The 16,107-nt window shown below is 28.7% G+C and overlaps 1 protein-coding gene across 2 annotated transcripts in view; it reads right to left on the bottom strand.

The window, feature by feature from the left end:
• Nucleotides 1–16,107, bottom strand: part of LOC102597935 (protein STAY-GREEN, chloroplastic-like) — a 23,788-nt gene that overhangs the window by 1,524 nt on the left and 6,157 nt on the right. Inside the window, exons 1-3 of one of the 2 annotated variants that reach the window (XM_006364068.2) lie at nt 1,405–1,610; nt 1,094–1,267; nt 575–742 (exon numbers count right to left, since the gene is read on the bottom strand). The exons of the other annotated variant lie outside the window; for it this stretch is intronic. Of the exons in view, the coding sequence (XP_006364130.1) occupies nt 575–742; nt 1,094–1,267; nt 1,405–1,518 (456 nt within the window). The 5' untranslated portion in view covers nt 1,519–1,610. Of the gene's footprint in view, nt 1–574; nt 743–1,093; nt 1,268–1,404; nt 1,611–16,107 lie in introns of those variants that run through there. 2 annotated transcript variants of the gene reach the window in all.

Genomic DNA, 16,107 nt, shown 5'->3' with positions numbered 1-16,107 from the left:
CGTGGGGGGGGGTGGTTGGGGGTTGGTTTGAGGGGAGGGACAAAATAAATTGATTTTTTCAACAAAAAAGTAATTGTAATCTGAAGTTGGAAGAGAGTTTTGGAAAATGTTTTCCATAAGTTTTGAAGGGAAGTCATTTTCCTTAAATTTGAGGAAAATGAGTTGATTTGGAAAACATTTTCCAAAATATTTAACCCAACCAAACATGAGAAAATTGGAAAACATTTTCTGGAAAGTGTTTTCCTTCATACCAAACACACCCTTAAACTTGTACAAAGTTGAACAAGTAGATACACATGTCCTACGATGGTATAATATACTTAGGGTGTCATAGTGAATTGCCACATATAGGACACATGTGTTTACTTGTTCAACTTTATACAAGTTTAAGTATCTACTTATGCACACTCAAAGTTGGAGGGCGTACTTGTTCAACTCTATACAAGTTTAAGTGTCTATTTATGCATACTCAAAATTGGAGGGCGTAGATGTCAGTTGATGTCAAGTTAAAGAGTACCTTTACGTATTATGTTTTACTTTAACCGTATATATCAAACTTGCTATAAAAACTTACCACGGGGAGTTCCTTGCAGAAAATATAGTATCTGAGCCTAGCAACAAAGTCTAACAAGAAATGGTCTCCACTAATGTGACAATGAACATGAAGGGACATCTTCCCTTTAACTTTCTTCCATTCTGCAACCACTTCATCCCTTTGCAATTTATTATACCATCCTTCTAACTGCACATCAAAAGAAAAATCAGTCATGAATTGATCAAGTACTACTTCTAGTCGCCACAAATGCTTGCATTAGGGTAGACAGTCAACATCACATCCTTAGGGATGCAATCATTTCTCAGACTCTGTTAACATGAGATGTTTTGTGCACCAGACTGCCCTCTGTTTTACTAGAGATAGACAAACACGCTAAAGTAAAATCAGATTCAACAATCAAATTAACTAAATTTGAGACCATAATTGTGAGTAAAAGGGTCCAGTTGACAATCTGAGCCAACTACAAGGGTCTCCCAGATAATTCTACCTTAATATTTAACTATAAACTCAATTACTATCGTATATTACGAAAATTACCTGAGAGTTATTGATGGTTTGAGAGACAGCAAGAGTGAGTTTACATGTAATATCACTATGTGTAAGTGTATATGTTCTTGGAAGCTTTGCCGGATGTTTTTTCTCATCTACACCTAAAAAAAGAACCTTCAACTTTGATGCTTCAAATATTGATGGTCCAAATAACCTTGCCACCTAAGATCATCAATCACATACATTAATACAAATAATTAAATATGTATATAGGAATTAGCGACTAACAACTTCTATAGCTAAACAAGCAAAAATCGATAGATAGTAATAAAAAAATTATGTTAGCTACGAGCAATTACCGGAACAATAGATTGGCTCTTTTTGGAGTGTCCTCTTCTTCTTCTTCTTGTGTAAACAAAAAGAGAATTTTCTTTTTCAAGTGATGGAAGAAAAGAAGTTGTCAAAGTACTCATATTTGGAAATCAAGAAAAAAATGATGGATCAAAGTTATACTATATTTCTTTTAAGCTCCTAAGTTGTAGGGGAAATATAAAGTTGAGAATGAAGTTGTATATTATATAGTTTTTAAATTTGTAGTTAGGGGTATAGGAATTTTGGTTACTTGCTTACGTAGTCGCCTTTTCTTTTTAAATTTTTATATTTTGACTTTCTATGGTCCAATTAAAAGATTAGTATTCATACGTGTATGTATGTTGAAAATGATGAAAAAGAAAAAAAAAATAAAAAAATGAAGGATACCTTATTAGAGTAGCAACGTTTGCTTGAAATTTCATAACTATCAAAAGTAAAATGTTGTTATTTAAGTATAATGACATTTCATATTTAGATTTCGTTTAGTTGTTATAAGTAAAACAATAATATAAAAAGACCTGTATATATGTTATTCGTCCACATACTCCACTTATGAGTGAGTATGTTATTGATTTTATGTATCAAGAAGAAGAAATATATATATTTGTTAACTCTTTTATTCTAATTTTTCACATGACATTAGCAACTTATGATCATGGGCGGATCTACATGGATCCAAGGGGGTTCATCCGAACCCCCTTGGTTGGAAAAATTACACGGTATATATAGGATTAGTTTTTTGATTTATATGTATATACCAAGTGATGAACCCCCTGAACATAAGCTAAGGTCTTGGCTCAGTGGTGAAGGGGGTTCAAGAATTCGCAATATAAGTGTTGGGTCGCGGGTTCGACTCCCTGTAACAGCGTTTTCCCCATATTTTTGAGATTTATACTATTTTATTAGATATTAAAAAATAAATTTATTTTCCATTTTTATAAAATTAAGTAAAACTTATAACGTTGTTTTCATAATTAAAATTAAAAATACATTCTCCCATACTCATTTTAAGTCAAACGTTTAATTTATATTTGATTAAGGAATAAAATAATTATAAGTAAGATTAAACAAATAAGAGTAATCATTTAAAATTTATAAATAAATACAATTGTCGCGAAAGCGAATTTTATTGCTACAATATTATTGGATTTAGAAGTATTCCTTAGTTAGTTTCAAAAATTAAATAACGTTTATATACAACAATGACAGAGACAAGACCCATATAGTTTTAAAAAATACATTCTCTCATACTTATTTTAATGTTATATCAAACATTTACTTACTCGATTTTATTGTTGTGTTGAGGTAGGGTTGAATATTTTTTTAGTTGCTTATATCTGATCCGACCCATTTATATTTGACCCGCTCCGCCCACCCCGCTTATATGGATACTAATAGTGTGCTTACTTATCTTTTTGAACCCCCTCGATGGAAATCCTGCATCCGCCACTGCTTATGATATGTTTAATTAATATTTTTCATATGACAATATGTTTGAATCTGACTCTTCACATAACAAGTTTTAAGATTATACATATATTTTGATATATTCTACCAATCTTTAAATTAAAACTATAATTTTTTTTTAAAATCATTATATTTTATATCAAATTATATAAGATAAATAAATTAAAACGAATAGATTCAGAATATTAGAAGTAGCGGTTGCTTCTAGCGTTGTTGTCGGGGTTGGGTGCACGATAACTATAGACACGTGGACGTTTACTAGTCGACAACACTAGTTTCCTTATTTGACCCTACTACTTAAAAGAATATTTTTTTTAATGTTAATAGTTTAATTTAATTAAAATAATAAATTAATTTTAATTTATCACTTATCCAACTAATAAATGTATAGAGTAATATATTTACATCGTTTTAGAAAAAAATAAGCAGTAAATTCGACTGATTACATATAATTTATGGTTTAAATATTGGATATTTCTTATTCAATTTTCTTTTCAATTATTACATTTATCAGTATAATAAATTTGATATATAACAAGGAACATACAATCTATTATACTTCCTCTGTCCACTAATACTTGTCCACTATACTATAAATAAATGTCTAACAATAGTTGTCCATTTTATGAAATTTATAGGTAATTTTACACTTAATTTTTAATTACCTTTATCTTTAATTATAGTACATTTTTTAAAATATTGTATTTATTATATTTAAGAAATGATATAATAAAATTATTCTTTTATTTATAAAAATTTTTAAAATGTGTCAGGGAGTAACAGTACGGACTAGATATTTTGTCCAAGTCAAATAAAGGCCTCAAATAAATTATACCAAAGAAGCGTGATAAACGATGCAATTCAATCAGAAAAAATCTTATTTTTATTTGAATCTCATAGTATTAAATAAAATATTAAATGCCAAAAAAGAAAAGGTCACATAATCACTAAAGATCCTGAACATTATCAAGTCCCTTATAATGAAACTTGACAAAAATATAGAATTTAGAGGATTAATTAAATTTTAATATGATTTTTAAATATTTATAATTGTTAATGATTGTAATTTATAGTACTTTTTACGTAATTTATAAATAATATATGTTACTTCTCTTGTCTCAATATATGTAGCACAAATAGAATTTTAAGGGTCAATCAAATGTTGTAAATTATTTAGATTTACAATACTCTTTATGTAATCTCCAAATTAAATAATACATATTACCTATTTTGTCTCATTTTATATGACACAAATAGTTTAATTTTATGAATGAATCGAATTTCTTATAAACAATTAGAAAATATTTGAAATTGTCAATTAACATGATTTATAGTAATTTTTTTCACAATTTTTAAATATATAACAAATTTAAAAATAAAACAAATAAATTAAAATAAAAGAAAAAAAATTAAATATATGTGTAGCTGTCAGACAGACAGGTCATACCATGACCTGTCTGGTATCCCCACTTATATATTACTCCCTCCGTCCCTATTTACTTGTCCATATTTCCTTTTTTGGTTGTCCCTATTTAGTTGTCCATTTTGACAAATCAAGAAAGGACAACAAATTTTTTCCTATTATACCCTTATTTACACTTCTTGAAAATTGTAAAAGTGTATGTTGTTTCCCTCCAATTTATTTCACTTGAATTCAAATAAGTGGTTGTAATTTTGAAGTGAAAAGTTGTCATAAGGGTAAAATTGTAACTTCACTGTGCTAATCATTGTTGCCTTAATATGTGTGCCATTTCTAAAGTGGACAACTAAAAAGGGACGGAGGGAGTAGTTTATATATAAGTAATTTTTTCACAATTTTTAAATATATAACAAATTTAAAAATAAGACAAATAAATTAAAATGAAAGAAAAAAAAATTAAATATATGTGTAGCTGCCAGACAGGCATATCGATAAATTTGAGAGCAATAAATTTGATGTTTACACACCATATAAAATAATATATTTGTCATTTTAAATTTATTAAATTTATTTTAATGATAATTTTTTTAAAGAAAAAAAAGGAGAAGAAGAAGCATAATGATTTTTTCTTTGTTGGGTCTATATTTACGTGACATATAAAATAATTTATTTTGTCATATCAAATTATTTTAAAGATAAATGTAATTAAAGATAATATCCTTAAGTTGAGTGATTTTATTGATACAAAATAAAGTTCAATTATTTTACCAGATAATTTTTTCATAATTTAATGACCTTATTAAGAAATTAACTCTAATTGCTAGAACTTTTTCAAAGCCGATAAATTAATATGACATACTAGTTCTTATCAATTTACGTAGTACTGTTCAAATTTCAGTAAAACGATTTTTTATATGATCATGATTCTTTTTATATGTTTTTTTAAAAAATAAATATTTAATATTGAAAAAATCAAATCAGTTCATCGATAGTCAATAAGTATGATCCACGCCTTATGGGTGCAAAATTATTGCAAGGCCAGGACACCAACCTGACCTACATTTCTAGAAATAGTACTGAAATTATAAATATCGATTTGACTCTACATACACATTATTTAATAAGATGAAACATTTTTTCATAATACATACAGTATATGAAAAGATAAGAAGTGATATTTCTCCATTTTTTACATGTGCTCATATAAAAGTTAAAGCCTACAATATAGGTTGGGTCTGTTGGTTCAACATGGTCTAATTCGTAATTTAATAAAGTTGAAATCTTTTGAGACTATTTAAAAATAAGATTTTTTTAGCTTGATCCTAAGAAGTCTGTTGGTTCATAGGGCTTGAGAAATGTTGAATAAATTGGTCTGTAAGTCAAATAAAAATAATGCACAATATTAAAAAATAAGTGCTAAATAAAAAAAGGAATTCAAACTCAAAATTTACTTAAAGCATCATATATACATATATAAAAATAATAGTACACGTTAATATTTCTATTTAACTATTATTATTATTTCTATTTAGATAGTAAAGTCTCATCGACGTGTCGTGTGCCAGCTTCAATAAAAGCATTTTCAAAAAAAGTAATAAAATGTATCTTTTGTTTTGCTTTAATTTAAGGGAAAACTATCTAATTAGACATACATTCATACCATATCTACTTTCAAACAATTACATATATTACCATTTTTAATATTTTATATCATATATTTAAAAAAATATAATTAGATAAACCCTTAAAATTAGAATTGATTAATTATATTTACATTTAAAAAATCAAAATTAATGGTCCAAATACCTTTCTGTCTCATCAAGTCCCTCCCCCAACCTTCTCTATAAATTGTCTATCCGCACCCCCAGTATATTATTTTAGTTGCAATGTATATGGTCATACAATTCATTTTATGTATCATAGTTTTTATTTCATATATTTAATATGTTTCAGTCAAGGTATTTTTATATGGTAGTGTGTATTTGATTTGATTATTTCATGTATCTAAGCATGTTATTATATGTATTCTATAGTGTTAAATTACATGTATCTAATATGATAAATAATATATCTGAAACTGTCAAAAAATCAATGAATTACTATGTATCTAACTTAAAATTCATATCAACTAGTTTAGAGAATTAACAGTATATCTGACAGTTCACATCAATTATATGAGCCACTACCCTTCACATGTATATGAACAACAAAAATATATGTGTATCTAACATAAACAAAATGTATCTTATTATAAATAAAGCATAGAAACGATAATCAATACCATATCTAACAATATTAAATACTTAGTTGTTTACTATCATGTATCTATCAGTATTGTCGGGTAAAAAATAACATTCCATACATAAACTAACTGTCTCTTCTAGCATTTGAGATTAAGAAAAGATCAAGCTTGCTCCCATGGTTGTCCACGATTTTCAAACCTATTGCCAAGAAGATGAAGTTTTCAATTAGAGAACTCTTGTGGTTTTAGGATTTCGTTATTTTAGGAAGATTTGTTAGAATTGATATGTTAATGAATCTGCAAATCAGTTAGAATTATTAATTAAGCCTAAATTACTCATTTATTTAAGGAAATAGGTTACACACATTTAATTCAAAATTATTAAAATATGTATCTCTTTAATTCAAACCATCAGATACATGTATCTCGCGAGTATCCGACAGACAAAATATGGTATATGATGTAATTATTAAAACTATCTTGAATTCTAATAACTAGGTCCTAAACTAGTGGAATTTATGTAGTTTACCTTTAATTTAATTAGTGTATATTTTTTTTGAAAGGAAAAATTACGCGACATGATAAACATTTAGGGTATATTATATAATATAACTATAGTTTTGATTATTTTAATCTCTGGCTACAGTTTAACAAAATTTTGCTACTCGATTTCCTAATTGTATAAATACAAAATTTGTATATGCTTACCTTAACTATTTGTATACGACTTATGAAAAATTCATCATAAATTACGTTGTTTATATATTGACAAGCGAAATATACAAACTATAGCCTCCATTTGTATATACTTATTATGTTTGTATATTTGCAAGCGAAATATACAAATGGACAAGTAAAATATACAAACCGTAACGCATAGCAAATAGAACTATAGGTATGAAACACAATTATTAAAAATATAGCTATAGAACCTTATTATGTCTATTATATGTGCTATTTCTAAAATATAGGAAACAAATAAATCTAAAGAAAAATATCAGAAAAGGAAAAATCACTAAAGCTGGACCACTTCCAAAAAAATAGAATCTTCATTATCTCCGAGTTGCAACATGAGAAATCAACCTATCTGATGAAAAGACTAGGTTATACTTTATTATTTTGAATGCCTCAAAAATTTGTATAAATTTTGTAGCTATTTTGAATAAAAAAATCAACTGTAATGAAGAAAGATATTTTAATTATAGACCTCTTCACATTAGATTTATGAGAAAAAGAAGGAAAAATTAACTTATTAGACATACACTCGAACCATAATTCTATCTATACTTTTATATAGTTACATCTCTTCACATTAAATAAGAGTTATTTCTTACCATATATTGAGGAAGATACATGTATTTTTTATACAAGATATACACTAAAATAGGGAGAGAGGTGAGCGAGATGAGGAGGGAGATGAGCGAAATAGTCATTTATTACAGATACATGTGAATACACTAAATATATGTATATATATGTATCTGGTGTAATTCATGTATATCTGAGATACTAAATACACAGGAGAGTGGTGAGTGAGATCGGAAGAAGGCGAGGAAAATTTGTCAATATATCTTAGATACATAAAACTCTACTTGAATATAATATATTTAAAATAAATTATACCTAATTTTAATATCATATTTTTCTTGCGTGTTATCAACCACAAACTTAGTTGGACCCATAATCTTACAGAAACTAATATATCTTACCATATAGTCCAAAAATTTTAGGTTCAATGTATGGACTTAAAAAAAAACTCAATACAAGGATGAGAAATGAAGGACAATAATACAATTTTGGAAAATAAAAAGAAATGACAAAGCATGCATGTTTTTATTATTTTCTAATTACCTCAGGTACTATCCTTTTCGTTTTTAACCTTAACCAACGTGGTATATTTTCAGACCGGGGTCCTTTGATGCTGATGTAATTCTTGAAGGGTGTCAATCAATACCTTCTCGTTAAAGTAGCTAATAAAAATTATTATTTAATTGAACATTTGTTAGTCTGTTACAATATATATACTACAAATGGAGGTGCAACTCTACTAGGAGTATTAGACTACACAAAAAAGTTGTGTCATTTCCATAAAGAAGCAATGTTTCTAACTATATATTTATGAAATTGATTTAACGCCTAGAGCTATTCGAAGTTTCTAACTCGTTTAGAGTTTGAATGTGTATCATTAGGTCATTTTTTAAAAATTACAGGCAAAATCTTATAAAAGTGAAAATAAGGAATTTGAAAAATTGTTCAGATACCCTATTGCAACAAGTTAAATTATATCGACAAATAGAGGCGATTTCTTATTAAATATTTTTTGTTCAAAATTTGTGTATATATCAAAAATCTATAGTAAATATCTATAACTATTTGATTGTAAATTAAATTATTAATATGTATTAATTAATTTGAGATAATATCAGGACTATGAGAGAACTCATCTTGGGATTGGCTTACTACTTAGATGCTTTCAGCAGTTATCCGCTCCACACTTGCCTACCCAGCGTCACCAAAGGTGCGTCCTTCCTGGTCCTCTCGGACTAGGGAAAGGTTTTCTCAATGCTCTAACGTCCACATCAGATATGGACTGAACTATCACACGACGTTCTGAACTCAGCTCATGTACTGCTTTAATGGGCGAACAACCCAACCCTTGGAACATGCTACAACCCCAGGTGGCGAAGAGCCGACATCGAGGTGCCAAACCTTTCTGTCAATGTGAACTTTTGGGGAAGATCAACTTGTTATCTAGAATTTTTATCCGTTGAGCGACGACCCTTCCACTCGGCGCCGTCGGATCACAAAGGTCGACTTTCGTTCCTGCTCGACGGGTGGGTCTTGCAATCAAGGAATAGAGAAAAATCGTGATTGGTGTGGAGGGGAAGATTTGTTTATGATATAGATCAAGAAAGAGTTTTCTCTTTTCCTTACTTCTTTATAATTCATTCACTTCAAGCTAAGACTGATTTCGAACGCCGCGTAACATCATCTTCAACCAACCTCCACCGTACTTTTGTCCCTCTATCATCTTCTATCTAGTAGACTTGGTAAAGGGCCCCAACTTATTTCCAGAATTTAAATTCGACCGCGACTTCCTTCTTTTTGGGGGGATCAAGTAGCGAATCCATAAATTTTAAATTCTAGTTTTGCCTCTGTTTCATGAAGTATTTTTTTTACATTACCAATATATATGAGGTAAGCAATTTTGCTAGTCTTCACAATGAATATAATGCGTCGAATTTGGTGTTTCTTGAACTATGAACCAACTAGATCTAGATAAAATAAGATCAAACTTACCGAATAATTAGTGAAGCTTAAAACTTTTATGAACTTTTATAATTTTAATACTTCATATTTAATTAACTAATAATTTGTTGTTGTGCATATAAACATAATTCATGAGATCGTTAATCAGATAGATTAAGTTACCATTAGTTAATCCTCTCAAATTTACAAGATCTTAATCCTCTCGACATTTGTTTTAGTCGATCAGCTAACCTTTCATTAAGATGATATTAAAGGACTTAATAAAAAAGGATTATTGACCATAGTCGTGCTTAACTAAAAACATTGATGATTAATTTATTTTTTGTTGTTATTATTTTTGGTCATCAAGTGAATTAAATGGCAGTCACAAAAGCTTGTAATTAATGAAGCGGTGCTAGTACATAAATTACAGAATCAGCCTAACTTAATAACTTTGATTAAAATTCTATATTTGTTTCAAGAAAACTGTTGAATATATATAAATTTTTAATTTAGAATAAAGTGATTCAAGTAAACAAAATTCTTAAATCCATAAACTTCAAATCTTGACTTCGTCTTTAGTCATCTTTCAGGAAGTCCAATAAATAGTTGCGTATCTACCTACATTTTTCGTGCTTGAGGACTTTCATCTTCTTGTCGATCAATAAATAAAGGCAGCGGTCGAGCCTCATACTGTAATAACAAATTAAAAAATATTGAATGATTATTCAATCAAAATATGACTCGCTAAATTCATTTCGATTCTTCCAAAATTTAGATTAACTTGTATATCATTGATCCATGAGAAATTTTAGGAGATGCACACGAATAGAGTTTCAATGTGTTATTAGGTAAAAAAAATTAATATAAAAATACAAGTAAAAACCTTTAACATGTAAAATTAAGGATTCAAAAAATTATTTCGATATCCTACGGTAACAAGTTACAAATAAAAGTAAAATAATAATAATTATACTGTCAATATATACAAATTAACTCAAAATTTGGCAACAATGTGGTAGGGCAACATGTTAAGGTAAAAGAATGTAAAGTTATCTAAACTTGAGGTTCTTGTTGTCTCCCTAGCTTAAAAATATTATTTCATTTATTTTATTTTAGGTGTCTTAATTTGATCGATCTTGTTAACCTTTAAACATAGCTTAAACATATTATTTCATTCATTTTATTTTATGTGTCTTAATTTGATCAAATTTTATTAATCTTTAAATCTAAAGTTGCTAAATATAAAAAGTGAATTATAAAGTTATATTTTACCTTTTCCCGCAATTCTGCATTTTTCTCCATTAGTACTTTTCCTGGGACAAAAGAACCAAGGAAAATTATAATAAAGCAATTATTACGCGATTTTCTCAATTTAAAAAAAAATTGAAATGTAAATAAAATAAAAATAAATAAACTGATTTTATGGATACAATAATATATACTAATGCATTTTACCTCGTCTTTTAGAAGAGAAATTTGTTCCTTGAATAGCTGGTTCTGGAATTATAAAACACAAAAATATTAATTCCATTGTAAAAGATTCACTTTATGTTATTACTCCGTTTATTTCAATTTACATGAATCTATTTTCTTTTAATCGGTTTTACAAAAGTATGATTTCTTTTTAAATTTGGAAACAATTTAGTTTAAACCTTTTATTTCACTTAAAAAGACTTTATAGCTATACATAAATATTATGATATGTTTAATCTCAGTAACAGATCCAAGATTGACATTAAGGGGTATCAATGGTTATAGCAAAAAATATAATTATGACTACAACATACAATCTCAAGAAATTTTCACAACACGTTAACCACTAGATTAAACATTTAATTTGTGTCAAGAGATGTCAATACTTATATATATATTTATTAAACCAAAATATGACTCTATATACGATATAATTTTCCGACGAAGAGGTGTCAAGAGCTTGACACCCCTTATTCAAGGGTGGGTCTGCCCCTATTAAACATCATAAGTTCCAAGAAATTTATAACCACGTAATATAATTATATCTTTAAAATCAGATATTTAAAAAATCTGTATAGATTATGATTTGATAAGTTAGCATCCACATGGACACACAAAAGAGTGTGTGGCACACAGAGAGGTGAGTGTTGGGGTGGGGGGGAGTTTCAATTTATGAGGGGGAAAAAAATGTATTTTTATACTCTATATATTATACTTGTCATGTTTAAAGAGCATATGATTCAATGGGTATTTTAGTATATTACATATATTTTAAGTTTAAAATTACTAAATTCAAAAGTTATTCTTAAATTATGTATCTGATGAATGAAAACACTTAAATTATGTATTGTTCAGACTTTTAAAAAATTGTAAACAAGTGCGTTTAGATCTCTATTTGTACATACATACCTTTTTGCCCTAATATTTCTTAAACTTTGATCTAGCTGTCCTTCAACCTTTTCAAGTTCATTCAGAAGATGCAAGTCGCGGAATGAGGATGTTGAGATGAATGTGCGGGCACACTAGGAGTAATATTAGTGACAATGCCGGAATGGCGGCCGCCATAGTGGACAAGACGAGGGAATCAAGACTAAAATAATTTGGACATGTGAAGAGGAGATGCGCAATATTGCCCCAGTAAAGAGGTGCCAGAGGCTTAATATAGCAGGTGTGAAAGAAGTAGAGATAGGCCGAAGAAGTATTGGAGAGAAGTGATTAGTCTGAGTATGTTGTTGTTGTTGTTATACATACAACTCTGATTGAATATTCCAGTAGGGAAGTACAAAATTTCGTTAAAGATGTTCAAGATATTTTCAAAGTTTAATATATATGTATGAAAAGTACATGTATAATTTTTCTACGAAAGATATTCAATTGACTACCCCTCGCCATACCTAGCTATACCCCTGAGATATTCACAAGTGTTTAGCAAATCATATTACACTATTCAAGATTGTGGCTGGGTTTATTATAAAAGATGCCCTAATTAATCCCATAGTACTTCAAAAATCTTGCTTAAATCAGAAATAATATAAATTAAAGAGCACTAATTTTGGGTTGATTACAGCCTTTGCCATGTTATTAATTATCCACATGAATGTTGATAAAATCAACAATGTGAGCTCCCAAACTCCATTAAACCCTAATTAATCCCCTAGTACTTCAAAAATCTGGCTTAAATCAGAAATAATATCAATTAAAGAGCACTAATTTTGGGTTGATTACAGCATTTTCCATGTTATTAATTATCCACATGAATGTGGTAATATTATATAATATATATAACATATAAACATAGCATAAATTGAAAAAATGCTAACCTCAGTAGTCTGTTCAAGTAATATTTTGTCATGTCTCAAATTCTTGTCATTCTTCTGATAACGTTCTATTGTCTTGTTAGTACTGTAAAAAGAAAAGAAAAAAATGAAGAAACTCACACTATTAGTTCTCCAACATTTTACTCTACAATAATGGAAAAGAAAAATGACGTGAAGAATGGTCAGTTGAACATCTTTTGTTAAAAAGTTATATTATGTATATAGAAAATTTTACGAAGTATACAAATCAAACTTTTCATATGTAATATATTAAATCTTGAACAACCTTGATAAAATTTATAACATCGCCGCTGACTTTGTACTAACTTGAATCCCCCATTATATCTTAAGCCGTTTTAACAATGCCATGCCTCTATGTTTGAATCCTAAGAGCCTTTACATTATCTTGGATGGATGTATGAGGTCAAAATTAGGTGTAATTTGTTCAAGATACACTGTATTCAAGTGGATTTACATGTATTCTCTTGCTCACCTCTATCCAATCTCGCTCGTCTCTCTCCCTATTTTAATGTATCTGATAGAAAAAAATACATGTATCTAGTTGCATCTGACTTGAAATCTAGTATGAAATTATTAATTAATGATTCCTATGTTTGAATCCTAAGAGCCTGAAATTTTAGTCACATTGAAAAGGTGTTTAGTGCCTCTTGGTTGGACTTCATAATGCAAGGTAAATTGCACTATATTAACAAAATATAAGGTACATAGTAATTTTGTGCACTATCCATATTCTTCCTCTAGGTTGGTGTGATAAAGAGTCCAAATAGACCAATGTTGGCATTCAATTGTATCTATGACTTCATTATCTTTCTTTTGGAATGGTGAGTTGTTGTTAGATCATTGGATTTTGCCCATGTCTTTTCCTCTTTTCCCTTTCTAGTGTCTTTTCATGACTAGGCTTACCCATTTGTTTACCCTATTTGGTATCTTAATTCCCTAATCAACTTTTTGCACTCTTTTTGTATCATGTTTAAATATCTTGCAATATTACAAAATATAGACCATCACTCATAATAAATATTTGGGTTCAAAGATATATTAGTCTTTCTTTTATAGTATTTGAACTATATATCAACCTTCATTGGTTTTTTCACTAGATTTGTAATTTAGTTAGAAGAGTTGTCTAACCACCCTAGGGAAATACTTTTTTTTTGTTTTTCATCCGATATCCGATACCCATATTGGAGTTCAACTAAATCCAAATTTACATCGGCAAATTCCACATTCGGAGTAAAGGTCTCCCTTGTCACTAGTTTCCTATCAAAAGTCTGCGTTCCCACTTCAATTGGCTTATTTTTACTCTCCATGTCATTGTATCACAAAGGAATACTCCTTTGTTAACTTATTGATATAACAAGGACCCCAGATTCACTCTTTTTCTCTTAGCCACCCTTTGTTATTTCTCTAAACCTAGACACAAGTTCACTCAAAGGGAATATTAGGATAGAGTCGGTGAAGGCTGGCCAGCCTAAAATATTCTTTAATAGGTGGATATATCAATAAATGAACACTCTTAAACACAACAAAGGTTTGTGGTCTAGTGGTAAGCGTACTCATTTAAGAGTGTTATAAGGTCCCAAGTTCGATTCCTGTCTCTAAAAAAACAGAAAGAAACAGAAATAGTTGTCCAGTAGCAAAAAGTTTCAACGATTCTCTTGAACTATAAAAAAATTCACTTATTTTAAATTATGAAAAAGTCCCAACAATTCACCTGAGTGTATTCAACTAGTAGCTGAAATTGTTTTTATCGACTTTTCTCTGTTAATTTTGACTTAGACCATTGATAGTATTGTAATTTAAGTTTTCGTATGATTTAGTTAGATGATATGTAATTTAATTTTAAATTTGGATGCACCCATTCATCAGTAAAAAAAATTATAAAATTGTGCACCCACTTTGCTAAAAATAAATCACTCTTTTAAAATTTGAACACTCTTGACGAAATTTCCGACTCCGCCAGTCGGTACATATATATCTTTTTGACTTTAAAGAAATTGAGGATTGGGGAAGAGGAAATCCAACCTTCATCGATTCACCAAATGACATCTCGGATATCCCATAAAGAGATCAAAATATTCTTAGACTATTCTTGACAATCAAATATTTTAAAAAGATCCACAAATCCTTTCATAAAGATCTATTCCAAATTAGCCTAGTTCGAAAAATATGCCACGAATGATCCTCGAATCACGAATAACTCTTAAGAGAGACAAGAATCAAAAGAGAAACATAATTGTACCCATATTATTTTATTAATAATATTCTTATTTCTTCATATTTTATTTATGTTTGATTTATTTCCATATATTTAAAATTTGTTGCAAACAATTATAATGCATATTTCAATAATTATATATATTACCACGGGAATATGAAAAAGCTGAATGTAATTTTTTGAAACAACAAAAAACCTTAGATTTGTTAGGAAGCTTCTCGAATGATCGATTGTAATATCTTAGATATTTATCTTAAAGATAGATTTAAAAATTCTAGAATCTTCTTAAGATGGTTGAAAGATAAAGTTATCAAAAAAATTCTTGTAGATATATCTAGAAGCATCAATAGACGTGTATAAATAGGGCCGGCATTAGACTTTTGTAATCAATTCAAGAAAAATCAATTCAAGCTAATTCTGGTTCTTTTCATTACAAAGTTCTATTATTCCAAATCCTCTTTCTTCTTTCATGCTTCCTCTTCTTTAGTTAAACCTTCCGATCCTAGTTAACAATCTAGAGCTTGTAAAGTTGTTAACATGATCGAAAAATTTAACTAAAGAGAGGTATCCATGAAGGAAGAACGAGTATTTTGGACAAGAGAACTTTGTAATTTTTTTTGATCTGTCAAGATAGTACAAGGATTTCTTGTCGGGGCGGCTCTATACAGTAAGAAAATAAGGCATATGCAAATTGGGGGCCTCAAACTTTTACCAAAAATATATTATATGTAAAAAATTTATAAAAAATTAATTATTTATGATGAAAAATTATATATATATATA

Source organism: Solanum tuberosum, unplaced genomic scaffold, assembly GCF_000226075.1.
Source record: "Solanum tuberosum cultivar DM 1-3 516 R44 unplaced genomic scaffold, SolTub_3.0 scf00477, whole genome shotgun sequence".
In the NCBI taxonomy this organism is placed as follows: Eukaryota; Viridiplantae; Streptophyta; class Magnoliopsida; order Solanales; family Solanaceae; genus Solanum; species Solanum tuberosum.
Note: the sequence above shows the minus strand (reverse complement) of the source record. Positions and strands in the feature narration are given on the sequence as shown.